Source organism: Sander vitreus, chromosome 12 (assembly GCF_031162955.1).
Source record: "Sander vitreus isolate 19-12246 chromosome 12, sanVit1, whole genome shotgun sequence".
In the NCBI taxonomy this organism is placed as follows: domain Eukaryota; kingdom Metazoa; phylum Chordata; class Actinopteri; order Perciformes; family Percidae; genus Sander; species Sander vitreus.
Genome location: NC_135866.1, coordinates 8,841,633 through 8,868,270, shown reverse-complemented (window position 1 = coordinate 8,868,270; position 26,638 = coordinate 8,841,633). Strand labels below are relative to the sequence as shown.

The 26,638-nt window shown below is 42.3% G+C and overlaps 3 protein-coding genes across 6 annotated transcripts; 1 reads left to right on the top strand and 2 right to left on the bottom strand.

The window, feature by feature from the left end:
- Positions 1 to 3,453: 3,453 nt before the first annotated feature.
- cdc34b (cell division cycle 34 homolog (S. cerevisiae) b) lies at positions 3,454 to 8,659 on the bottom strand. The gene is made up of 5 exons (XM_078263551.1): positions 7,868 to 8,659; positions 7,474 to 7,560; positions 7,234 to 7,331; positions 4,935 to 5,069; positions 3,454 to 4,847 (listed from the first exon to the last, which is right to left on the bottom strand). Exons 1-5 carry the CDS (start codon positions 8,051 to 8,053, stop codon positions 4,637 to 4,639), a joined length of 717 nt encoding a protein of 238 aa, XP_078119677.1. The 5' UTR covers positions 8,054 to 8,659; the 3' UTR covers positions 3,454 to 4,636.
- An 872-nt stretch (positions 8,660 to 9,531) lies between these two features.
- Positions 9,532 to 16,785, top strand: cactin. Of its 2 annotated transcripts, XM_078263546.1 has the most exons (11): positions 9,532 to 9,868; positions 10,661 to 10,702; positions 11,001 to 11,634; positions 11,789 to 11,884; positions 11,989 to 12,134; positions 12,771 to 12,933; positions 13,615 to 13,729; positions 14,490 to 14,682; positions 14,774 to 14,893; positions 15,034 to 15,368; positions 16,087 to 16,785. In XM_078263546.1, exons 1-11 carry the CDS (start codon positions 9,564 to 9,566, stop codon positions 16,575 to 16,577), a joined length of 2,640 nt encoding a protein of 879 aa, XP_078119672.1. In that variant the 5' UTR covers positions 9,532 to 9,563; the 3' UTR covers positions 16,578 to 16,785. The 2 variants fall into 2 exon arrangements, with proteins under 2 accessions (XP_078119672.1, XP_078119673.1); XM_078263547.1 differs by lacking the exon at positions 10,661 to 10,702.
- Positions 16,786 to 17,035: 250 nt separating this feature from the next.
- sema4e (semaphorin 4e) lies at positions 17,036 to 26,319 on the bottom strand. 3 transcript variants are annotated; one of them, XM_078263549.1, is made up of 16 exons: positions 25,905 to 26,319; positions 25,719 to 25,776; positions 24,367 to 24,679; positions 24,073 to 24,218; positions 22,458 to 22,520; positions 22,261 to 22,359; positions 22,031 to 22,130; positions 21,807 to 21,917; positions 20,889 to 21,040; positions 20,520 to 20,698; positions 20,255 to 20,411; positions 19,864 to 20,086; positions 19,627 to 19,742; positions 19,324 to 19,481; positions 19,182 to 19,234; positions 17,036 to 18,685 (listed from the first exon to the last, which is right to left on the bottom strand). In XM_078263549.1, exons 3-16 carry the CDS (start codon positions 24,473 to 24,475, stop codon positions 18,009 to 18,011), a joined length of 2,343 nt encoding a protein of 780 aa, XP_078119675.1. In that variant the 5' UTR covers positions 24,476 to 24,679; positions 25,719 to 25,776; positions 25,905 to 26,319; the 3' UTR covers positions 17,036 to 18,008. The 3 variants fall into 3 exon arrangements, with proteins under 3 accessions (XP_078119675.1, XP_078119676.1, XP_078119674.1); XM_078263550.1 differs by having other exon boundaries at positions 26,049 to 26,319; XM_078263548.1 differs by having other exon boundaries at positions 25,719 to 26,319.
- Positions 26,320 to 26,638: the final 319 nt, after the last annotated feature.

The following is a 26,638-nucleotide window of genomic DNA, read 5'->3' as shown; positions in this document are numbered from 1 at the left end:
TATGACGTATTGCTAGTTAAACGTTGCACCACCAGGACGAGCTACAACTCTGCGTACACATTAGCTAATGACGGATAATGAATGTAAAACTCTGAATCAAGCCATTCATAACAAAGACTAATTATGCTTTTGACAACGTTACTTCAGTGCTTTCAGTTGTTAGCTAACATTTCCACTCTTGTGACAATTGCAATGCAGAACTTTCCCTTGCCAAATGAAGTGAAGTACATGAAGTATTTTTTATATTGAAGTTTTGCTGTTTAACTGTATTTTAAACATCCTAAAGACCGAACATAAAGCAGGCATCCTCGGCTAACTTGCTAGCATATGATTAAAAGCTAACTACCTAACGTTAGCTCACGTTAGCTATCTTTTACCTCGGGAAGTCCGCAAACACCTTTATCTGCGTACGGTGAGAGCCCGGCAGCATAATTCACAGACATGGCTGTTGTTGGTATGGCTAGTATCTTTATTATACTTGTTTAGAAAGCTGTTCCTGTGTCATACGGCAGGATCTCCCAAGCGGTTTTTTAAAAACTGCTGTCGGCGTGACGTCATCTCTGAGCGACGAAATCATATTTCAAATATAAAACATTTTGCCTAGACTACAAATATCAGATGATCACATTAAAAAAATATCATTATATTACGATGTAATTACACATGAAAAAAAACAAAAACAATAACAGATATGACATATGATATGACATATGATATAGCAAAAACCCATACATTCAAATGGAGAAGCAGTGGCAGCAAAAACTGTCCTGTCCTGTCAGTGTCCTGAGGAGTGTCCCGGGACAGTCAGACACTGTCCTGTGACTCCCATGACTGTCCCGGGACAGTCAGACACTGTCCTGTAGGCTGTCCTGTGACTCCCAGACACCGTCCTGTGACTCCAGACTGTCCCGGGACAGTCAGACATTGTCCTGTACACTGTCCTGTGACTCCCAGACACTGTCCTGTGACTCCCATGACTGTCCCGGGACAGTCAGACACTGTCATGTACACTGTCCTGTGACTCCCATGACTGTCTCGGGACAGTCAGGCACTGTCCTGTACACTGTCCTGTGACTCCATGACTGTCCTGTGACTTCATGACTGTCCCGTGACAGTCAGACACTGTCCTGTACACTGTCCTGTGACTCCCAGACACTGTCCTGTGACTCCATGACTGTCATTGAGTCACAGGACAGTGTACAGGACACTACTAACCGGACTAGACAGTTTTTGCTGCCACTGCTGCTGTTCAAATGTACAAGGGAGATGTAAACTTAAACACATATGAGAGTATTTTACCAATTATGTGAGATATCAGATGTGATCTGTAGCACTCCTGCCTTATTTGACAACAAGACATACTGTATAAGTTTAATATCATTATCAGCAAGAGGGGAGCCTGTATTACAATTCAGAAACAAGACCATGTCTTCTAATATTGGTGTCAATTATGGAAGTATTAAAACTTTGATAGTCTCGCATTGCCAGACCTATCTCCACAGCGCTGTAATAACACAATAGAGCAACTTCAACCCATGACTCTTGACAGTGAGTAAGTCTATAGAATAGGTAAGAAATGGATTCAGCTTTTGTTTTACAGAAAAAAACATACTGGAGAAATATTTGCTTAAAATTTATGTAATAATGTATTACATGCTATGTCATATTTTATTTAATATTTTATTTGAAATAATTAACTTGTTAGGGTCTGACCAAACTTTCTATGTTAAGAAGTTAGTTACCATAACAGAGTCGATTTGGGAGAAAAAAAATAAGTTCTAAGGTCGATATTTTCCTGAAATGGTGATAAGTACGCATACAATCAGATAGGTCTTTCCCACTTATTAAGAACTTGGGAATTTATCTGCTCAAAAACCATATAATAATCATGGATCTATTATATTACATAATGCACTTTTGATGAGAAACATCACAAGCAACGATGTGTGCTGGAAAAATTGTAATGCAGTTACTCTGTATGTAATGTCATCCAGCTAGAAACCGATTATCTTTGTTTCGAAGAATACCTTTTCACAAAGATGTACACTATACAAATAAGGCTGGGTATCGTTGAAAAATGTTCATACCGATGGCTGCAGAGGTTTATTCCTCGATGCACAAGGTACAGGGTTCAAATCCGACCTGTGATGGTTTTCCTGCATATCTTCCCTCCTCTCTCTGCTTTCCTGTCCATGAAAGGCAGAAATGCCTTTCATGGACTATGGATTATGTGAAGATAATACCCGAAATGTATTGAAATCAAAAGGTGAATATACATATATATATATATACACACACACACACATATATATATATATATATACATACATACATATATATATATATATATATATATATATATATATATATATATATATATACATATATACATATATATATATATATATATATATATATATATATATATGTATGTATGTATATATATGTGTGTATATATATATATATATATATATACACACACACATATATATATATATATGTGTATATATATATACATACACACATATATATATACATATATATATACATATATATATACATATATATATATACATATATATATATACATATACATATATATATATATATATATATACATATATATATATATATATATATATATATATATATACATATATATATATATATATATACATATACACACTACATACACACACACACACACACACACATATATATATTACTTTTAAGATAGTTAATATTATAAGTGCTGCCAATCCAAGCACTGCAAGACTGTGCATATTATTTCCAATAAATCTTTATTATTCAGTTTTAAATAGCCGAAAAATAAAAAATAAACAGGTGAATAAAACAATATGGTGACCATCCATACAGCTACATGTGCATACCAGTTATGGTTCCCGTTGAGGCAACCAACTCTGAAAAAAAGAGAAGGAAAAAAACCTCTGAGGAAAATAGTTGCTTGCGGAGTGCAAAATTTCCTTCTTTTTTTTATCCACCGGCCAAATGGCTAGTAAAGGTAGAAATCTTACCAGCCACTCAATAGAAAACTATTGTTGGCTGGTGAGTGAAGCAAAGCTACCAGCCACTTGCATATTTTACCAGCATTTAGCTGGTGGGTGGTGCCAATTTTGTACCCTGGTTGCTTGTCTTAATTGTTTTGTCATATGTAATTCATTATCCTGAGAAATTCAGTATGAAGTCCTAATTTGAGTAAATTAAACTATCAATATTGCTAATGCAAAAATACTAAGAACAGACCCATGAACTCTAAAAAAAAAAAAGAAAAAAAGAAAGATATCAAAACCCATCTACTCTCCCCTGACACAAACAATAGAAATGAAACTATAACATGCCGGCCTTGTTCTCTACTTCCGGGGCTGAACACCTTTGATAATCCTGACCGATACGGCAACAACACCTTTTGACAGACACTTTTCCTACAGAAGCTTTGCCAATCAAACCTAATAAATTGCATCACGTAAAATCATTCTCAAGCAAAAATATTGCAAGCATAATTTCTAACCAAAGAAAGAGACTAAAATAACAAAGCCTGCAAATGAGCAAACAAAGACAAGATTACAACAGACAGTCAGAAAAAGGTTTTGGGCTTTCTTCACACTGCTTTACGTCTTTGGCTCCGTCAGGCCTCTCAGAGAGCACACCTGAGGAGAAATACAATTCGGAAAAACACCTCTACACACTCTTATATCTGAGCTACTTCACATAACATAACCCCACACTCAAAATGACAAGAGAAACACATCCAACAGTAACCAGAGGAAACACGGCAAAAGATCAATTTCTGGTTACCAAAACTGTTCACGTGAGGATTTGACCCACTGACTCAGCTTGCCAGTCGGTCCTCCAGATAGAAAAGTTCTCTGGGATCTCAGTCAACGGAAGTCTTTCTTCTCAGCGAGCTGAAAACAGATCATGATGAAAGCTAAACAGTCCATCATTAAAAAGGGACAAAAAGCTTCTGACGATGTTCTGGCATGCACGAGAACTTTGTGACGTCCTGTGACATCCCGTCATATCGAAGCGAGACAGATCGTGAAACTTGGAAATGTCTGATTGAATGGGTTTGCAGTAGATTGTTCAGTACAAAACAGGCTGCTCGAAGTCCTCAATCTTCTGTCAGTCACCGAGACCAACTACTGGTGAACAACACCCAGTTACAATTAGGGAAATAAAGATATGCGAGAGAGAGAGGCTGAGCAAAGTTTGGAAGTGTTTGCACCAGTGCAAATGTTGCTATTGGTTAAAAGTGACATTAACCCCACAATACTATTATCATACAGGGGACTGAACAACTCAAAAGGATTAAGTAATATTCTCTCAAAGTAAGGTTTTAGGTGATAATGAAATAATAACGTCTGCACTGATGAAACTGGAGACTTTTGTGCTGGTGCAAATTTTTTTTTACCAGGTCTGACCCTTACACAACAGTGCGTCGATTTTTCGCCTCTGAAAATAATTCTCAGGCTCAGGAATAAACAGCTCTTTGCAATTGGTTTAGAAGTGGGAAAGCTTCCAAACCAAGAATTTCTGGCGACCCAGACTGAACAACGGCTAGCGTTTGTCAGCTAGATTGGGGAATGCGGTCAAACAAAAAAAAAAAAAAAGCATGTCACGACTCCTCGTTGCCCGAGTCGTCTTCATCGTAGCAGCAGTCGCCGTCCTCGCCCTCCACGTCGTCGTCGTCATAGTAATAGTCATAGAAGAGGTCGGAGCCTTCGTCGGGGGCCGGGGCGCGCGTGCGGACGCAGTACTCGGCCAGTGTGGTGGGCACCTTCACGCCGTCGCGCTCAGCTTCCGCCTTGGTGGCCAATACCTGCTTCCTAAAAAAAACAGTAGCTCTTCAAATTGTGGTCTACTCTTGTGAGAAAAGCTTTCGTAAGTGACGATAATGAAGTGCGACTGTTCACCTGATGATCTCTGCATATTCCCGGTCCTTGCCCTTGCTGTCCCTCCATTTGCGGTACATGACGGAGGCGTCCACATTGGCGGGAGAGAAGGTGTTGGGTTCATTCAGCAGCGAGATCACACTCAGCAAAATGGTCCTGGAAGCGAACACAAAGGGGAGTGACATGTCACAGTGTTAAACCCAACACACCGTCACAAACACCATCCTCCAGAAATGAGTGATATGGGCATTTTGAACAGGATATAAACACATGAATTATCTGTTTGATTACCAAATGTCAAGACATTTTTATTTATATACAGTAGCACATCTTAAAAAAAGCAGCAGCTGACCCAAAGTGCTTTCCAATCAGATGATTTCAGATCTGCCTCAATACGGGTAAATAACGTTAAAGAAATTGAAGGTGCACAACAAGCAATACAAAATGTAACCAAACAACTAACATGATAGAACCAAAGTCAAAGCAATGGAATAGTTGGGAGAGAATTAAAGCTTAGATCGGGCCCAAAAACTCAAGCCCGACCCTACCCGAGCACGTTGTGTCCGAGCCCGGCCCGACACATTTACTGTGTCGAGCCCGAGCCCGATTTAAACCTGACAATTTTTTAATACGTGGGCCGTTATAACTGACGTTCTCAACTACAATTCAGAGTTGTTTGAACTGCAGAAATCTGTTTAGAATTATCTTAATGAATAATGCAACAAGGACGAAGCATCTCACGAGTCCTTTAGCAGCAGATATGGTCTCTCCTATATCCGGCGCATTATCGGCAGGTGCGTCAGCATGCAGACCGTGGCGAGGGACAGTATTAATTGGGTGATCGAGACAAGAAAGTCTCCTCACACTCAGGTCAGTGCAGGACATCTACCCAGAGCTACGGGAGAAGCTGGAGAGGCATAGCTTTCTCCCCACCCAATTAGGCTAATAAAGTAATGATTAAAAAAAAATATACAAATGCTTGATCAAGGGCCCGGCCCGAGGATAGCGGCGGGAAATATCGGCTCGGGTCAAGTTCGGGCTCAGGCAGAGAATCTAAACTCTAGAGAGAATGAATTAAATCAACTATAGATTAAAAAGCAGTAAGAGGGGCGCCCGGATAGCTCAGTAGGTAGAGCGCGCGCCCATATATAGAGGTTTACTCCTCGCCGCAGTGGGCCAGGGTTCGATGTGCAACCTGCGGCCCTTTGCTGCATGTCACCCCCCCCTTTCATGTCTTCAGCTGTCCTGTCAAATAAAGGCCTAAAATGCCCAAAAAATAATATATAATAAAAAAAATATTTATATCTGCTTACAACTACATTAAAGTGTGCTATAAACTATTTACTAAATGTTTATATACCATTTACGGACGCTAAATAAGAGGTTTAAAGTGTTGCCAACTAATCAATTCATTGACTAATTATTTCAGCTGTAGTGTGAATACAGGAACATACACACTCTATTGACACTTTATTAGGTACACCTGAACGATCTAATGAAACAGCTCTGCCACATATTCTCTCTTTATGAAGCTTATAATGGCCAGTAACTTTCAAAGAGGTGTTAGTTTAATCACATGTTTATTACCGAGGGCGTAGTTAGTTATTAGTTTTGTTCCTTTGTAAAGTTAGTATCATCACCTATGTGACTTATTCACATCAATACTAGAAATTATACTTTGAATTCCCACTTAAAGTGTGCGCTCATTTATAAAAGAAACATAAAGCCTTGATCATTTTGCTCATGTAAAATTGTAAATGTATCCTATTGTTCCACACACCAGTTGCTCTATATTTACATTATTTATAAAGATTTTGTTTGTGACCGAGTAAAGGCTCTGACACACCAACCAGATGGCTGACCGTCGGCAGAAAAGGCAGTCGGACTGATCAGTTGGCTCCCCGAGGTCCAAAAAGTGCCTCGGAACACACTGAAGCAACACCGACTTGATGTAGGTGTCCTTACTAAATTATTGCTTGATAAATTATTTGGAAGAAATGGTGATCTGACACAAATCCACCATAAAGCACTTTAGTTGAAAGGAAACCCTTGAATTGTTTTACTTTTTACACAGATGGTGTAATGCATACGTGTTTCGTTGGTCTACAAATATTGCACAACAAACCAACATATAAAAGGGCTGGCCAAAAACAGATCACATTACACATGTGGTGCTGAATAAGCAGATATGAATTCAATGTCTGAAGAGACTCTTCAGTGTGATGAGGGCATGAATCAGGTCAATCATTCAAGTGGTTGAAAGGAAGACAAAGAAGGGAGGCAACCAGAAAGGAGAGACATATGAAGAGAGTGTGCTAACCGGACATTCTGGGTGGGATTCCACCTCTCTGAAGGCAGCTCTCCACTTTGCGGGTCGTCCACTGGAGGGTGCAATATAGAAATACACACGTCTCCATTCTAAAAACAGAGGAAATAAACTGCTTTCAATACGAGATGCATCATATGACAACTGAAGGATGTGAAATTAAACATTGTGATAAGGGCACGAAAAGGCATCACATTTAATATTATAAAATAGAATCAGGGTGTGATGCATCACCTCATAGATGTTGGGGTGCCACATCTTGGTGAGGAACCGGAAGGCAGGTGGGGAGTATGGGTAGTCAATAGGGAACTTGATCCGAGCCTGGGACACACAACAGGTCTTTACATGTGACTGTGCACTGTATTACTACAGTTTACTATATGGCATATTTTACTGACCGACTTGATTGTTAGTTCAAGTCGGTCAGTAAAATATGTTAGTTTTATATGGTGCTGTCATGCAAGTGGTGCAGCAAACTGCATATTGTGTTTTGTATTTGTGTATTGTATTTTATTATTTGAAGAATGCATACTGTAAGTGCTTATTGTGGTCTATGTGTGTATGCTTTAATGACATGCCAGATTTGACAATTTCCCACCTTGTTGGGGAAAAAATAGTGTATTCTTACCTTAAAATACCCCCCTTCATAATGAGTGTTTGGGGGTCCGAAAATGGCCACTTCCCAGTTGTACATATCAGCCTCGTCCACCAGTGTTATTTTGAATCCCTCGACAGGCTCCTCCTGAAGGCTCTTCATCTCCAACATGAGTGCTTTCTGTGAACTGGCTACATGAGAGTGGTCGTGTTGCGCCATACTGAACTGGGTAGCTTTCAATATTATCTAGAGTCGACAGCTGACGGGTTTGTTTACGCGAACACGGCTAAGTTAGCCTAACTAGCCAAACAACCTACTGACACTAAATAACAACTTGTCTGTTGCCGATGTTCGAAGACAATGAAACAGGCCAAACCTGACGGGCTGCGCACAAGTCAAACAAAGGTTGCGTTGATTTGTCTCTAAATCAGATAAATTATTTACTAATGTCAATACTCTGAAATTGTTGAACTGACCAAACCATTGTGGCGGACCAGCGCATCCAGCTTTAGTTGATCTAACGTAACCTGGCAGGGCAGCCACGGATATAAGCCGTAAATCTAGCTACTGGTAGCTGCTGGCTAATGTAAACTAGCTAACAAGCTCTACCTGACGGACCAGCTGAAGACGAGTTTACCGTGGCGCGAATACTTTCTAACTCCCTATGAGAGTCAGATTAGAGAATAAAACACAACTATTGATCTGAAATGCTAGCAAACAAAACCTCTAACGACAAAAGTCAGAATTGTAGCTGATATCGCCCTAACAGAAGGACTGGCTAAAGAAGAATGTTGCTGAAAGGAGTCTCGTCTCCCCTCAACACAGGCAACGCCGCCTTGTGTTGTCTGGGATTTGTAGTCCATGCTTCTATAAACATTACTTTTAACCGTAAAAAAGCGAGCAAGAAGCCACACAAAGACGTACAAAAATGCACGACTATATACATAAAATGTGAGCTAAGGGGGATTAGTTGAGCTGTTACCATTATTGTTCTAACTATTAATTTAAGAGCGAATATGGACAACTACATTTGCCAGTTTCCTGACGTCACAAAAACACGAGCGTTGTTGTGTTTCTGAAAAGAAGCTTTGACCTAATTTCACTCTGACATTATTTGGACAAATTAACACATTTATATGTTGTTAAATTGATTTAAGATGTCCCGTGTCCTATGAAAACCATTAAACAAGTGGTATTTAGTTATACTATATTTTCTAAAATTATACTCGTGACGTCTAGAATATGCGCCTTTTGGTAGAAAGCCCCTTTATGGCCTTCTGCTGCCCGTAGAATTTAAAACAACTTACCGCATTGTTTTAATAAGGTTAGGTGGGTTAAAGTCCGGCATGAATGTCCACTTACTTTATCAAATGTTTTACACATTCACAAATATACCTTACACGGTAGTGTGTATATATATATATATATATATACATATATATATATATATATACTTTATTTAAAGAACACAAGAATATCAACAGTATGTAACTGTCCAAGGTGCCTATACAAATACATGTTTTTTAGAGCTGTTATATTGATGCTATTCTTAATTAAATGTCCACATTTTGGTTTGAAGTCCGACAATTACTTCTTGTGAATTTGGTATTTCCTTGAAATAATAAAACTGTACTAAAAAATATTTTTCCATCTCGGAACTCGTCACTACGTTTTCTTTGTTACCTCTTATTTACGCGACAGAGTGCTCTTCGGACCCTGCCAGTTCGTGATGGATTCCAAAACACGACGTCGGTTCCAGTCCAAGTCCAGAAGTCGGAGCCGGGACCGGCGAAACAGGTCCAGAGTGAGCCGGTCTCGATCTCCGGAGAAAAGGAGAGGCGGCAGTCGCTCTTTGGATACGAAAAGAACCGCCCGTGGACGGGAACGCTCGGGCAGCAGGAACTCCAGCGATGGCTCTCCTGACCGACGTCGGCCTCAACGCAGGGACCGTCCAGGTTCCCGGAGCGGCTCGGAGAGCGACAGGAGGCGGGGAGCAAACCGTCCCAGGAGCCAGTCGAGTGGTCGATCATCAAGGTAACAGCTTTTGCTGTCTTGTGCTAGATGGTTGGTATTGGTATTTAACGTTTAGACATTTTTTTTACTGCCCGATTCGACCTGCTATAATAGTAATCCGAGAATGTAATTATTCACATAGCAATTCAAATAAATCCCAGGCCCATGTGTCCCACTGTATTCGTGGTACTTTGAGCGAATTAACATGCTTATAGTTACACCTCTCAACAACTAAAGCTCTCCAACAGGCATACCATACCACCATGGATTTCAATTTACTTTAGTTTACCTTTTTATAATCTAATCTACTGTGGAGGAATTCAAAACAATCAATAAGACAATTAAAACATATGAAGTCGGAGTATTAAACAAATCCTGTCGATCAAGTGTAAAGGTGGGCAGAGTTTGAAAAACTGTAGATGGGTGTGTTCCTCTGTAACACTGTCTGATTCCAGACTGTGGCACCATAATACCATCATCATAATACTTTCCTGTTTACAGATACCTTTGCTCTGCTTATTGCACCAAAGCCAGCAACCACTTTTTTTTGTTTATTCAACGTACATTGTAGGCAAGGATTTGGTATGTAAACAAGAAGACCTTGTATATATGAACCCGGTCACTAATTGTCAAGGTCAAGGAGCTTCTGGTGCATCTGGATCTGGTCTTTACAGGGTTTAGAGTTAACCTACTAACTCCAATACACCAGGCAGCTCTTTGCATTTTCCCTATTACAGCCCGCTTACATTCACTCTGTCACACTTGCTGAAGAGTTAACCCAACTTTTATGCCTTTCTGTCACATCTACTGCAGCCAGACTCGCTGTGTTCCCTCGGAAGGAATCACTGCACATGGGTAGGCACTTGTAATGACATTTTGAACATGTTAAAAGGCTAAAAACACGTTTAAAACTTGCCCCGACAGCTGCCGTTTTAGCTGAGTGGAAGCTCATACACGTAGCTGCAGCTTCTCTGTGTTGCCTGCACCGATTCAGGTCGGGGTTTTTCAATCGAAAGTAAACGCATATTTATAGCGATCAAGATTAAAGTCAAAATTGGCCGGAATTCTCTTTTTAAGAACACTTTCTTTAGTCTCCAATACATGTTTGCTCATCCAAGAGCAGAAATGTACCAAAACACTTTTTCTGTCTCAGTTCTGATACAGATGATGCCAAAGTGAGGAGGGGGAGAAAGGAAATGAGGAACCGGAAAGGAACATCTCAAGAGAGGAGGAAACGGTCCCAGTCCAGCTCTGACTCCCATGATGGAAGCAGCGACCGAGAAAGGAGAAGACGGAGAAGTCCTGACAGAGGGAGTCCAATCCGAGATAGACAGAGGAGGGAGCGAGACGGAGATAGAGATAGAGATAGAGAGAGGCGGAAGAGCAACAGCAGAGACAGGGAAATTAAAAACGACAGAGACAAAAGCCTAGAGCGCAGGAAGAGGAGTGAAGACAGGGAACAAGGGAGGAGTGAGAGAAGCAGCAGAGAGATGCCCGACAGAAACAAAGGCAGGCAGCGCTCCAGTTCACCCGAGTCGTCTGATAGCTCAGGGTCGGATCGTGGGGGCCGCGTGGTCAAAGAAAAGGAGGATAAGAAAAAGCAGAGGGATATGATGAAAGCTCTGGAGACACCAGAAGAGAAAAGGGCCAGAAGGCTGGCAAAGAAGGAAGCAAAGGAGAAGAAAAGGAGAGAAAAGATGGGCTGGAGTGAGGAGTACATGGGATACACCAACGCAGACAATCCCTTTGGCGACAACAACTTATTGGGCACATTCAAATGGCAGAAGGTGAATTGGAGAGCAGATTTCAGCAGCATTTGATGAGTTGTTATTGTAAACTATTCAAAATTAGCTTGAAGTGCCGGAATTTGTGAATAGTTATAACCCAGCTCTGAGTATGTAACTCACCCAAGATTGTTTGACTGTATTTTTTTTTTTTCAGGCGTTGGATAAGAAAGGAATTGGCCATCTGGGAGAAAAAGATCTTAAAGACAGGAACAAATGTATTCAGGAGGAGAATCGCCGAGAGCTGCAGAAGGTATGGAGCCGTGGGGTATTTTTATTTTTTTTTGTGGCGGTATAAGGTTACAGAGTTATTTGTAACAGCCCTTTCATTAATCATACTAACCTTTGTGTGTATAGGTGAAACAGCTGCGTCTGGAGAGGGAGCGAGAAAAGGCCATGCGAGAGACGGAGCTGGAGATGCTGCAGAGAGAGAAGGAGGCAGAGCATTTCAAGACCTGGGCTGAACAGGAAGACAACTTCCATCTGCATCAGGCCAAACTAAGGCGAGTGTGCATCAACAATGAATGTCTTCTATCCCCCCTTTCACAACGCAGAGGGTTTTTGTTGCGGTTCTGTTTATTTGTCAGTTGAAGTGCTCATATTATGCTCATTTTCAGGTTCATAATTGTATTTAGAGGTTATTTCATAATAGGTTTACATGGTTTAATTTTCAAAAACACCATATTTTAGTTGTACTGCACATTGCTGCAGCTCCTCTTTTCACCCTGTGTGTTGAGCTCTCTGTTTTAGCTACAGAGTGAGGCATCTCACTTCTGCTCCATCTTTGTTGGGAGTCACACATGCACAGTACCTAGGTAAGGACTACTAGCCAGTCAGAAGCAGAGTATGAGGGCGTGCCACGCTAGCAGCTAGGCGAGCATTATAACATGTGTTACAAAGTGACGCACGTTCATCACGGAAGTAAAGGCTGGACTACAATAGAACCGTTTGTGAACAGTGTTTTCTGTTGGAGATGGAAAGTCCCTTTGGGGTGGGCTTTTTCACTTTGTAAACCTATACACAATAAAGATATGTAACACAATAAAGGAAAGGGAAGAAGCCAAAAAAGCATAATATGAGTACTTTAAGTTCCAGGGTCCAGGCTCCTACAACTTACAATTTATGTATTATGTGTCCAGGTCTAAGATCCGAATCCGTGATGGTCGCGCCAAGCCTATTGACCTTTTGGCGAAGTACATCAGTGCAGAAGATGACGATCTCGCCGTGGAGATGCACGAGCCTTATACCTTTCTCAACGGGCTAACAGTCACTGACATGGATGACCTGCTGGAGGACATTAAGGTCTGTGGTTATGTGTCCATTCCAGCGTACAAGTTGTACAACTCTAGATCTTGGAATATCTCTAATTGCACAAGATCGCTTTTAAAGATCGCAGCCTCTTTTTAAATCTTAATATCAAGTCACATAAAACACAAGTCAGGTTAAAATGAACAAACTCAAGATTGTGATTGGTATTGCATCACTTTTGTAGCGTCTGGTCTAGTTGAGAATTAATTGTGCAAGTTTAGCCATTATATGTAGAATTTCTGTCATGACGTCATCATGAAAAATTAGACAATCCTACTAACAATGTACGTTTCTTTCATCATATTCATCTTAGTGTCCCTGAGTCAGATCTGACTGCCGTTGTCTTTCTCTTTTAACTGCCATTAAGAGCACCAAATCCCCAAATAAATAGAAGTATTTGAAATGCCACACCTTTTTTCCCGGTTAAATTGCACTTATTCATTTAGGCATGAAATGGGTGAATAATGGTGTGTGAATACAAAATGTGTCACAAAACAAGTCATATGCAGACGTTGATCTGGAATGATCACCCAGCCCAAAAGTGTAAACTGAATGATTTCTCTCATGCAGACTCTAAACGTGACATATGCCATGTGTCGCGGTTGCTTCACAACTATTACTCTTCAAAAGAGCTCCACCTGCATATGGTTGACTTGAGTGTTGCTGCGTTGCCAGGTGTACATGGAGTTGGAGCAAGGGAAGAACGTGGACTTCTGGAGAGACATGACGACCATCACTGAGGACGAGATCAGCAAACTGAGAAAGCTCGAGGCCTCTGGGAAAGGACCAGGTACTTCCATTTTCCCCTGCTTTGTTTTACACGTGAAGTTACATTTGCACCAGTGCTCATCTGACTAATAATAATTCAACTTGTAGTTGTCTCTGTGAACTGTATGTGCAACATGCTCCACCACATTTTGTTTTTTTTCTCCCTTTTTATCTTTCAAATGCCAGACTGATCTCAAGAAGTGGCGTATGTATGACACGCCAATTCGTATGCCATTTTGGCGTGTTACCAAGACGCATTATCGCTTTTTAGCGTGTTTGTCAACGCCATTTGGCCTCCATTGACTTACATTACCTTGCGATTGCCGTAGCGAGTAGTATGAAAGGGCGAAAAATCCGCGTCGGGAGGTTGGTCGGGGTGGTGGAAGGGTAAAACAACACAGGACTTTCACCCAGGAGACCGGGGGTGGTGTCCCGCGTGTCACGTTTCCTAAACCCAACCGTGCGGTTGTTGTCCCGCGTCCCGTTATCCGAAACCCAACCCGTTCGCCGTGATGCTAATTCCTCGAGCCGTCTTTCCTGCTCCGTCTCTGTGTCGCCCTTACACGGTTGCCCCTGGCAGCCGATAGCGTAGGATCCCAAAATGGTGGGCGGGTTCAGAAAGCTCCCAAATGGTCACGTGACCGCAAGCTACCATGACGCATGTCCTCATTCTCAATACGGCGTAGACATACACGCGGGTAGCTCAAAACGCGTACAGATAACATGTTTGTTTACGCGAAGTCATGATGTCACGTTGCAAATGCAACCTTTTTAATTCTCAGGTGATCGTCGTGAGGGCATCAACACAGCTGTGACCATCGATGTCCAGACGGTGTTCAAAGGAAAGACGTACAGCCAGCTGCAGGCGCTGCACCTGAACATTGAGACTAAGATACGGGCTGGAGGATCCAATCTCGATATCGGTTACTGGGAGAGTCTGCTGCAGCAAGTCAGAGTCTACATGGCCAGAGCAAGGTACCAATGTGTTTTTGCTGTTGTAATAGTTCCATGGATGGCTCATGATTTATCTGGTGGACAGTGTAAAACTGAACATTGTACGTCCCAGGTTGAGAGAGCGACACCAGGACGTGCTGCGTCAGAAGCTGTTCAAGCTGAAACAGGAACAAGGAGTGGAAAGCGAACCTTTGTTCCCCATCATCAAAGACGAGCCAAGGAGCGACGATGAGTAAGTTCCCTCGAAAAAAAACACACCATACACATCCTAAAAACTGTGGCGACGTGAAGGCTGAGAAAGTTACCGTGCATACCGTCACCCAAGGTTCAACTCTCACTTCATGTTAATTCTCACTTCTGTTTTAAAAAAAGGGGGACCACAACAGAGGAGCCTGGTCCATCCACAAGAAATAAGAACGGAGAAGAGGATGAAGAGGAGGCAGGTCCATCAACGTCCACGGCAGGAAACCCAGATGAGGATGGAGGAGAGAAGGGTGACAAGAAGAACGAAGAGAAGGAGGGCGAGGTGGTGGAGGCCGTGCTAACGGAGGAGGATTTGATCCAGCAGAGCCAGGCGGAGTACGACTCTGGTCGCTACAGTCCCGCGCTGCTCACGTCCTCGGAGCTGCCGCTGGACTCGCACACCATCACGCCGGAAGAGGACACACACAGGCTGCAGTTAGCACGCAGACAGCTGCAAGTCACCGGTATGAGATTATACACCCACACAGACACACCGCGAAAACTCACACTAAAAGCTTCCAAATCAGAGTCACAAACATGGAAAACTAGTGCCTGCGGAAGATAAATCATTTAGCCAGGTAGGAAAAAAAAAATCATGAAAAATAGTTTTTTAGAAAAAGAAACCATAAAGGAATGGAAGTGCTTAGACTTTGCACTGTTGGAAACAACGCCAGTCCTCTGTAGGGGTAGCAGTCATCTCTAATTGCACAAGATCGCTTTTAAAGGGCAGATGTAGTAACAAGAACAAATGCACCTTAAAGCGTAACTCTCGCCAAAATGCAACCTAGGGTCTTTTTGTGAATGTACCCGAGTCAAACTTTCGTTTAAAAGCATATTTAGGACGGAATCGCCACTTTTAAGATTTACCGTATTTTCGGTCAAATGGCTTTTTGAATAGGAGTCTTAGGGGCACTTTTATGTTAGCCTCAAAATAGCTATTTTTAAAACACTAAGAAGGATCGACACAACATGAAACTTTGCTCCAAGTATCACCAGGGGCTCTACACATGAACTTGAGCATTGAGGACATTGTTTGTGTACACAGTTTACTGAAAAAGGTTTTGAACAATTCACCGTAGCTCGTTTGTTTTTTAAACCAATTTTGCATTGTTGAATATGTGAGGTATATGTATTGTTTCTCCTTCAAGTCACTCACTGTTTCTCCTCCTCCTTCTCAAACAGGCGATGCCAACGAGAGCGCGGAGGACGCCTTTGTACGTCGCGCCAAGGAGGGCATGGGCAACGACGAGGCCCAGTTCAGCGTGGAGTTTCCCGTCACGGGGAAGATGTACCTCTGGGCGGACAAATACCGTCCCAGGAAACCTCGCTTCTTCAACAGGGTCCACACGGGCTTCGAGTGGAACAAATACAACCAGACACATTACGACTTCGACAACCCTCCGCCCAAAATCGTCCAGGGTTACAAGTTCAACATCTTCTACCCGGACCTGATCGAAAAGCGCTCCACCCCGCAGTACTTCCTCGAGCCCAGTCCCGACAACAAGGACTTTGGGATCTTAAGGTTCCACGCTGGCCCTCCGTACGAGGACATTGCCTTTAAGATTGTAAACAGGGAGTGGGAGTACTCCCACCGACACGGCTTCCGCTGTCAGTTCGCCAATGGGATCTTCCAGCTGTGGTTCCACTTCAAGAGGTACCGCTACAGAAGATAGAAGCCACATACCAGGATGGACCAAAACCTCAGTCACTGGGTTTTATTTTATATAGGCTGTGCAGTCATTTTGCTTTGTTGTATCGTGCTCTCTCACCAAAAAGCAGTTTGTTAAAGCAACAATTCATTGTACTGTTGTCTGAAAAAGTTCATTGTAATGTAATCTGAAAATTACACATTAAAGATATTTTTTTTTCTTCTCATTTTTACTCTTTGCAAGTTGCCACTGGTTAATGACTCTGTTGTAAACACCAATTTAAAACATGAAATGCAACACGTTATTTTCGAGTTCCACAGTTAAACATTTGGTCTGTGTTCAGAAAGCGAATGAATCCACATCTACAGAAGTACAAATATGATCGCTGCAGGTATCTTCTTTCACGTCTGTTCTTCACATTCTTGGCAAGTTCAGTCTTGTTGTAAACTATGTTGGCTATATTTTGATACGCTGGAACAACACAAGGTAGAAAAGGTTTAATTACAAAACAATCTTTTGCAGCTAGTGGTTAAAAATGAAGTGGCTCAATATCAGTTCTTGTACATTCCCTGTGAAAATCATACAAATCTTTACAAGATATTTCAATTTATAATAGGATTTACAACAATTAGTAGGAAGCTAAAACAGTGAAATGTACACAAAGTAAAAAAAAAAGTAAGGCAGAAATTCATGTGTCTCATGCTTGTACAAATAACTATTATAGAATATTTTGGTGTATCTCTCTCGGAACAACTTGAACCACTCTGAATATTTTAAACTCCCACAAAGTCAGATTTCAACGCAAACATTACAACTGAGCAGTTCTGACTAGAGCTGCACAATTAATCGCAATTTGGACTAGTGCAATGTCGAAATTGCACGGGGGGGGGGGGTGCAATATTTGTTAAAGGCAAAATGTGTCAAACCATTCTGAATAAAGTATTGTGGTGCTGCAGAGACGTCCCGGCCTACAAATCCTATCCTGCGGACACAATATAATCATTTTGATAATCATTTCACTGGTCCCTCCACTATCGCAAATTATATCGCAAACACAATATCGGTCAATATAATCGCAATTAGATATTATCCTCATATCGTGCAGCCCTAGTTTTGACTAGAAACAAATGGTTTGGGGCATTCCCATTTCTCAAACTTTAGCGGTACTGAAGTTGTATTATAACTGTAACTGTATATAACTTAAAGTTATAATTACCCAACGCAGCCTGAATCACACAGATGAAGACTCGCATGGGATTAAAATGATCACTCAACCTCTGTTTGGTAAAATATGGTAGGTGATTGGCGGTGGAATTTTTACCTGGCAAATTAAGATCTTAGATGACCTCGACAGCTATTACAAATGACTAGAGGTCCCCAGGTAATACGAGTACCGTGAGAATAGGGCTATAGACTGTAAAAGTAGAACTGAACACAGTAATGCGCTTGTCATTTTCAAATTTCTGACTCGTCATCAATATACTGCAGAGATGGAAGAATAACTTTTGGGCCGTCACTCTCCTCCTCAGCCGCACTGAATGCCGCCTCCCCTCCGGTGTGGTTGTTACTACTGCCGTTGTTTGTTCCCGACACCAGGGGCTTGTCCTCTGCCAGTGCAGGCCTCAGTACATCCTGGTAGGTCACGCTGGTGTTCAGACCCCCCTGCTCATGAGTCTCCTGGGATTGCTCTCGGTTCTTCTTTCTGCAGTTCCAGGGCAGCGGTAGGTGGCCTTTGTAAAAATTCCAAGCCAAAAGGGCAAGAAGGAAAACTACCAGGAGCCCGACTACGGCCTGCAGTCCAGCCACGGAGGGGCCATCCATCTGAGCCTGGGGAAAAATCTGTCTCCCGTCCTTAGATTCTGCTGAAGCCACGCTAACCTGGTACTCAGCCACAGTGGTTGTGTACTCGCCAGCTTTGGAGGGCTCCACAGACTGGCAGCGGTACAGACCGCCGTCGGAGTCTGTGGCATTGAGAATAAGCAGTCTGTCCCATAGAAGCTGAAGGCGAGTCGAAGGCGTCAGAGGGCTGCCGTCCCGCTCCCAACTGGTTTTTGCCAGGGTGGAAGGCGAAGGGCAATGGAGCTTCAGGTTTCCGCCGGGCCAGATGGACATATTCATAGGCTTCACAGGATCTGAAAACAAAACAGGGGTCCTTCACATAATACATTTTCATTTTAACAACTAACAATTAGGGCTGGGCAATATATCAATATTATATCGATATCGATATATGAGGCTAGATATCGGCTTAAATTTTGGATATCGTAATATAATCGTAAAGTGTTGTCTTTTTCTTGGTTTTAAAGGCTGCATTACGGTAGCGTGATGTGATTTTCTGAACACACCAGACTGTTCTATCTGTTCCATTATTCGCCTTTACGTTATTATATCAACATAATTGATGATTATTTATCAAAAATCTCATTGTGTGCATATTTTGTGAAAACACCAATTGTCAACCCTACAATATCGATATCGAGGTATGTGGTCAAAAATATGGGGATATTAACAATCAACATCAAATATGGTTATTTCAAGTTTAAGGAGTAGGAAATACTGTCAACCCTGCCAGGTTCAGTTTTTCATTCAGAATCACATTTCTTTGGGTGATAGTGTGCACTAACTCACCAGCATGTGGGCACAGAGAGGCATTTCCCCATTTCACACTTTGGATCAGTTCTCTAAAGCAAAAGACACAATTATTGAAACTTAATTTGGGTAGAAGTGATATCAATACTGCTTTCTCTACATGTTGGGGACAGCTGCCTACCTTTGAGAATTAGAAAGGACAAGACATTTCCCAACAGCCTCGTCCCAGCCGCAGTACGGGTCTCTGGTTAGAACACAGTCCAGACAGGATGAGGACCTCCCACAGGTGGCCAGTGGTATCTGTGCTGCTCCGTAGTCTGAGCCTGCATACAGCTGACCCTGTACACAATGGATCCATCACACACACAGACACGGAGCAATGGCACGTATGTAGATGCTTTACCGTAATGTACTATGAACACACTTGAATAGTGATGTAAAAGTGATAAGCCATTAATTAGGCTATGCCAGACTTTTTAATTACCGTGACATTAGAGAATTTCAGAATCTTGATTGGCTCTGGGGGCTGGAAGATTTGCACTTCCTCTATGATGAACATCTCTCCATCGTAGTTCACTGCTTTTAGCAATGTGCCTTCCTCTTTACGTATAAAAACAGAAACATACTATATTTACCTTCTGACGCATATGGCTTAAAAGCTCAAAAGCAGCAAAGTAAAATATACACAGGAAGTGGCAGTGTGTTGCGCTGATACACACACCTGTGCCTATGAACATCACACGGTACTTCTCTCCATCTGCTGCCTGCACTTGGTTGACTATGATGCGTGTGAATGTAGCTCCCTTTCGCACCAGAACAGGCTTCTCTCCTACTGGCTGGATAGCTTGGTCCATGAGGGGCCTATCTTTGATAAATTGAAGGGTCCGGTCTGGGAGGTCCAGGGTCTGAGTTATACCCGCTTTACGAGCCGCATTGTTTATACACTGGCGAGAAAAGTAAGGAAGGAAAGAGAAAGGCAAGAACAACGGAGTCAGCGTACAAAAGGAATCAGTTTCCTGCTGGGACACTCGTAAAAAAAAGAAAAAGAGTTGCCTTTTGAGTTTTGCCTTTGTTTCTAACACAAGCACACACATGTTGAATAGTAAACTCACAGCTCCGGGCCGAGGGACGGGGACATCTCCGCTGTACATAACCCACTTAACAAAAGAGGTTTCTACGGGGACTGGGGTCTTGTACTTCCCCTCTGCAAACACTCTGCTGATGTCAGACACACGGTACGCACACACTGCAGACAGGTCTGATGTGTCCCTGAAACACACAGAAAATGTGAGCCAAGTGGTGTGCCAAAGCAATTAAGGAGAAAGAGACCACAAGAAACAGAAAAAAATAAACCCCGGTTTGTTCATTCAAACGTACGACTGTGGTGTGAAGATGGCGTAGAACAAACAGTCCTTCCAGGGCTGCTGTGGGTCACACGAGCGGTAAGTGTCCTGAATAATGTACGGCAGCTGAGACTCCAGCACTGGACAGTCCATTCTGGCCTTCAGGAAGGATGTCCATTTCTTCTGCAAGGTCCTCTGACCTCCGAGATCCCCCTGTGAGCACAGAAAGACCCCATAATGCCAACGTTGATAAGTGGAAAAACATGAAGACAAACGGGATGCACAATCAAGCAGCGGAAAGGGCGGTATGAGCGCCACTGAGGAAGTGCTGTTTATATGGTATTGTCGTTTTGGGAAATGGAGCCGCGACAAATAGGTGAATGCAGGATAAACTCTTGTTCACCTTGCAGACGCGGGCCACACGGGAAACCACCAGTTTGTTGTAGCAGTCGCACTCCACCGCCGTCTCACTGAAGAACAGGTAAACCTTGTCATCATCTCCCTCCTCACTCATGTAACTCTCTGGCATCTGAGCCATGGAAACAAAGTTGGGCTCTGGCATAGAAAGAAGAAGAAACGTCGACTCATCAAGGATGAGCCAATCATTAAAGGTAAAACAGATCACCTCGGTTCAGACAGTGAAGCCCTTGCATGAACAGCATCTTGCAAAAAACACATTACATACTAGGGCTGGGTTTAAAAAAAATGGATTTTCCGATTTCAAATCGATTTTCATGTGAATGATCCGATATTGATTCATACAATCCAGAATTGATCTCTTGTCTGTATCACATGAAACTACAGTAGAAGACCAAAGGAATCCATTGGTTCCATTGGTACTGTGCCATGCTAGCATGTCTGTAAGGGAGTTGAATAACGCTCCAAAGTTAGGCTACATTTGGGCGAGGGGAAAATGCAGCATGGCCATGGTTACTGTAAAGGGGTCCCTTGACCTATCACCTCAATATATGGGATTGAAGTGTCACTCAATACTCAGACTGTAGCAGCGTCTGTAGAGTTGCACTTTATTGTGTTGACTGCTGTAGTGTGTTCATGTTAAATAAAAAGTGCATTAATGTAACTGCTTTGGGGTCAATTCCTAATGTAAACATTGATACTTTTAATAATGCAGCAGGTTACAGGGAACCTTGTACAACTGTAGAATCTCTTTCATATCCAAGCAAAATTGTATTTGTAACTGAAATATGCCATAATTGACGTGATTGAATCGAAATAGAGTCAAAACGGGACCTTGTGAATCGGAATCAATTCGGAAGATCGGTGGCGATACACAACGCTATTACATAAGATCACATCTTACCGTGAAGCCAGGAGCTCTTGAACTCAGTGCGTATGGAGACAGGAGAGCTGCGCATCAGGATGGGTTCAGAGCCAAGGAAGTTCACTGAAGTGGCTGAGTATAGGCTGTTTTCTGGCAAGACACGAACGCAGACACAGAGATAAGGGCTCCACAAATAAAAAAATAAAAAATTTGCTATATGAAGTGTTCCTCAATTCTTGATCTTTTGTATAACTGCTACTCACCAACCATGATGGAGGCATATCTCTGGAAAGGATCAAATGGACACTTCCCTTTACCATCCTCTCGTCTCTTCTCAAGAGTCAGCTTTCCATCTGCGTAGGACTGCACAGACAAACGCAGAGGCACTTCAACTCTTAGTTATTTTACACACACTATGATTTGGATGTAATACACTACAACAGCATCAGTTTACAGTATGGAATATAAATTGAGATAAGCGAGCACGTCTCACCATGTAATCACACTCGGGATCAAAAGCATTTGTTCCACACACATACATCCTGTTGTCCTGCGTCTGATGCAGGATCCTGATGTAGTTCTTGCACTCTGTCTGTAAATTGATTTAAAAAAATAAATAAAATAAAAGCAATGACATCTGCCCAATGTGCAATACAGTTTGAACAGCAAAAGCTTAAAAAAGGGACCCACCTCAGGATCTTTTCCTTTGTTTTTACAATCATCATTTTGCTTTTGCGTCACTTCCCATTTAACCTAAAAGAGGGAAAAACAAATGTAGTTTTTCAATGTTTCTGTTTTTTGTTTTTTTTAAGTTGAAGTGTTTTCTGTTCTATCTTTGGCATTTACCATGCCTTTATTTGACATTTGACAGCTTAGAGAGTTAGAGAGAGAGACACACACACACACACACACACACACACACAGGTATGACATGCAACAAAAATGCCTGGCTGGAATCAAACCAGAGACAGTATGAACTAATTTCCACCACGCAGTCTGGTTCAGTTCAGTTTGCTACACATTACAGCTATTTCTTGCGTTTCCCATAGTCAAAAGTTGTGGATAGCGCCAATAGAACTGCTCCATTCTGTCCCGTTTTTTCGTTACCCCTTTGTTGAGGTGCCTAGCACACTGATCCATTAAAAAGGTGGAGCTAGAAACACTGCAGTCTGTTGATTGGTGCAGACGATCCTCTGCATCGTCGGTGAAGAGGAAATACAACGAGAGCTGGACGGAGCAGTGAGGATTAAAAAGGTTTTTCAGCACATGGCTGTGAAACGTCTCCTGCCACCCGGTAACAACCCTGCCTACATTTAAAGTGTAAATTGCAGGTTACATTTTCACAAAGTTAATGCAATGTGCTTATTAAACATAAAGATTATGTATATGCATTAGTATGGTTTTTGATACCAAAATGCTGAATATAATATGAAAAGTTGGTACTTTTAACAGTGGTTTTAAGCACTCCCCCTCCCTTCCACTAGGCGGGGCGTGACGTCATAAGTGGAACTCCAAGACTAGAGTTACCGGCATACAGTAGTAGGCTAGCAGCTATATTGGCGACCTAGCAAAAATGGTAAATTGGGTTTGTGCGGGATGTACGAATTCATCAAAAACAGGGCAGAGGGTCCACAAGTTCCCCAAGGACAAAGGGCTGATTCATGCCTGGGTGAGGTTTGTGGCTACGAAGCGGGCAGATTTTACTGCTGCCTCTGTGACTAAGTCAGCTGTCATATGCAGTGAGCACTTCACTGCAGAAGACTATGACCCTGGAGACATGCGTCGGTTCAATATGGGTTTTAAACGCCAGGTAAGACTTATTTCCGATGCCATTCCTTCACGGCATTCACATTAATAACGTGCCACCATAACACGTACTATCCGCGGTGGAAACGCAAAACAGAGCTCAGTGCTCAGGTACATGTCTGAATAGGTTACCTACAGTTCTAAAGGTTATAAAGAAAGTGTTTGATGGTGAAGTGATTTTCACTTTCACCATTAGGCTACCAGGACACCCAAAAGCAACACCTCAAATCACTTACACTCTTCATTAAAGAAATAAAGCAGTTGTTAGGTTGATAAAAGTGTAGAGAAGAAAATAAAATGTCTGAAGTGGAGGTGTAACAGCAAATAACTTCCAGTAAAGCTGGTTGGTTTTTAGTATGTGTTGAATGCAAGTCTCCTGGCAGGCCTGATACACAAGTTTGCTCTTAAAGATTTCTTAGCCCTGGGCCAAGAAATCTCTGATAAGAAATGTCGGACTACAGAACTAGTGAAATTGCATTGTTAACGTCGGTGTTCTTACTGAAGCAAGTTTTTTGGAGATGTCGTTGAGGTCAAGAGCATACACTGCCTCCCTAGCACCCAGCAATAGCAGGTCCAGATCTTCTCTCAACAGCATGGTGGAGTAGTTAAACACTCCCTTCTCATGAAACAGGTGAGCGTTGTTCCCTAGACACAGAACATGACTGATTAACCAACCCACAGTGATTAAACCCTGTCTCCCAATGAGTCAGTCCAAACGTAATCAAACCATATGAGCCAACAGGAGTTGACACATTCTAAGCCAAGGTTACACAAGACAGATAGCAACACTCACTATGGTAGGGCACAGATCTACGGGGGACAGAGTCCAGTGGTGAGTCTTCTTCCAGCGCCAAGGCCGAGGGCAGCAGCCAAAAGACACAGAGGGCCGGCAGCAGATGCATGGCTTTTTTGTTCAAACTATGAGGAATTTAAGCTTTATTGTTTCCTTAACAGTCACTCATGCAGGGGCAAAGTGAGCGAGCGGCATCTATGACGTGATGAGGTCTGTGCTGACTCAAGGGCACTGGCCCCTTTACTGGCCCCGCTCAGCAGGCGGTCCATGATGAGATGGATGGCACAGACCAAAGAAACAAAGCCGAGGAGGGCTGAAAGAGACAAAGGTTGTATGGATATCACAATCAATTCCCCCGGACGCTAACCTGACAGAAAAGAAGCTTCAAATATGTATACATGACACACACAAAAAATAAAACGACATGTGAAGAGAAACATTTAAGATGTGTTCAAAACAAAAGCGAAAGAAACAAAGCAAAAGGGTAGAGGAATAGCCAGAAAGGGCAGCGTGAGCTAAAGTCAGCGCGGCAGTAATTCTGTCAGTGCCATAGTGATGTTAATGCAGGGCCGTGAAAGGCATTCAGCAGGGTGCAGGGATGTCAACTTCAGCTCTCCTGCAGCACCAAACACAAGCACACAATGAGAGATTCACAGAGAGTGCCAAAGACTGGTGTAGATGAGAGAGCAACTCTTTGACCCATTTTTTTGAGAGCTGATGCACATCTATGTTGCACACATGCCGACAGGAAACATGTTGGTTTGACTCATCCTTACCACTAAACCCAGGTGGGTCTAGCAACAGAGTAACAATTAGCCTGGGCTTGTTTCGCTTTTAATTACAGCAACAGCTGATGTTTTCGGTTATTTTGACCAGCAGTGTTACCACTACCTGCTAAGTGGGTGTGTGTAGCCTACTGGTGCTTCTTTCCCAAGAGAGGTCTGTGTATGACTGATGATGAGCTGCTGCTTGTCAGAGTATGCAGCCCTAAGATGTTTAGCCCTGGGGCGCAGACGCGGACGCGCGCACACACACACACACACACACACACACACACACACACACACGTCAGCAAGAGTGTAAAAGCTCAGCTTGAAGCATTTAACGTTAGTCTGAAATCAGTTGTTGAGTCAAAAATACAGCTCTGAGCAATTTAAGAGAAAGCGTGTGCGTTGTAATTGTTTATTTAGAATATCATTTGTTATTTAAAGTACATTTTACTACATGTAATACAGCTCTTTTTTTTTTTTTTTTAGCTCAAACTTCCTCAAAAGCTGAAACAAACGTAGTGGCAAAGTGCACGAGCTCAAGCAAAATAACCGTCAACACAAGTATCAAAGTAAATCACTTACCTGCTCTCCGACACGCCCAAGACTGCGGAGGCTTCCATTCAAAAATTAGTCCCAACACCTGTTTAAACGTAATTTATAAATCATTACCTCTTCGTTAACTAACAAGCTGGTAGTAGAACTAACTCATAATATTTCTAAACGGTTGCTAAAGCTTAACGTACGCTGAGACGTAAAACTTCACGCTACCTTGCAACTTCCTGTAACGTTTTAACGCTGCGGGTTTTTACTTCTCTAAATTCTCTAAAAAAAATCTCAGACATCAGGGGAAAAAAAACTCCTCTCTAACAGTTCAGCAGCCGGTCTGTCTCTGTCGGGTCCTCTCAAACTCACAGCAGTCATCCGTTATTGTAGAGAGACTCTCAGCGCTCACATCCCGCGGTGAAAAGGGTCTGAATGGCTGGCTGCTGCTCCGATTGACCCCGCAGGTTGTTTTCTTTTGTACTCCCTTCAAACTGCCGTTGAGGCAGCGTGAGACGCGGATCTAAGGTCTGATTACGTTTTCATGTGTCTGTCGGTGGAGAGCACAGCTGATTCAAGATGGGCGAAGTAGAAAATAAGTAGCTGGAGGTGTTCAAGGGTTGTCCAAACAGGAGTAATGAAGTAACGTTACCTAGTGGTGTGTTGTGGGAGTTGTTTGTCCTGCATGGGGTCTTATGAATGGATGGAGGTTTTAATCGTTCTGAAATTATCATCATATGATGATGGTATAGCAACATGATTACAAAATGATGTTGCACCTGCAGAAATATGTATTGTACATAAGAATTATACTTAGACATGTTATTTATGAAATATAGGCCTATAGGCTATATGTGAGCCACTAGAGACTTAGATGTTATATGTGGTTGATACAACATGACCTGCTGCAAAATATCTAATCCAAATCTGTTTCTGTTATTTTGTCCAAAGCACAGGCACAT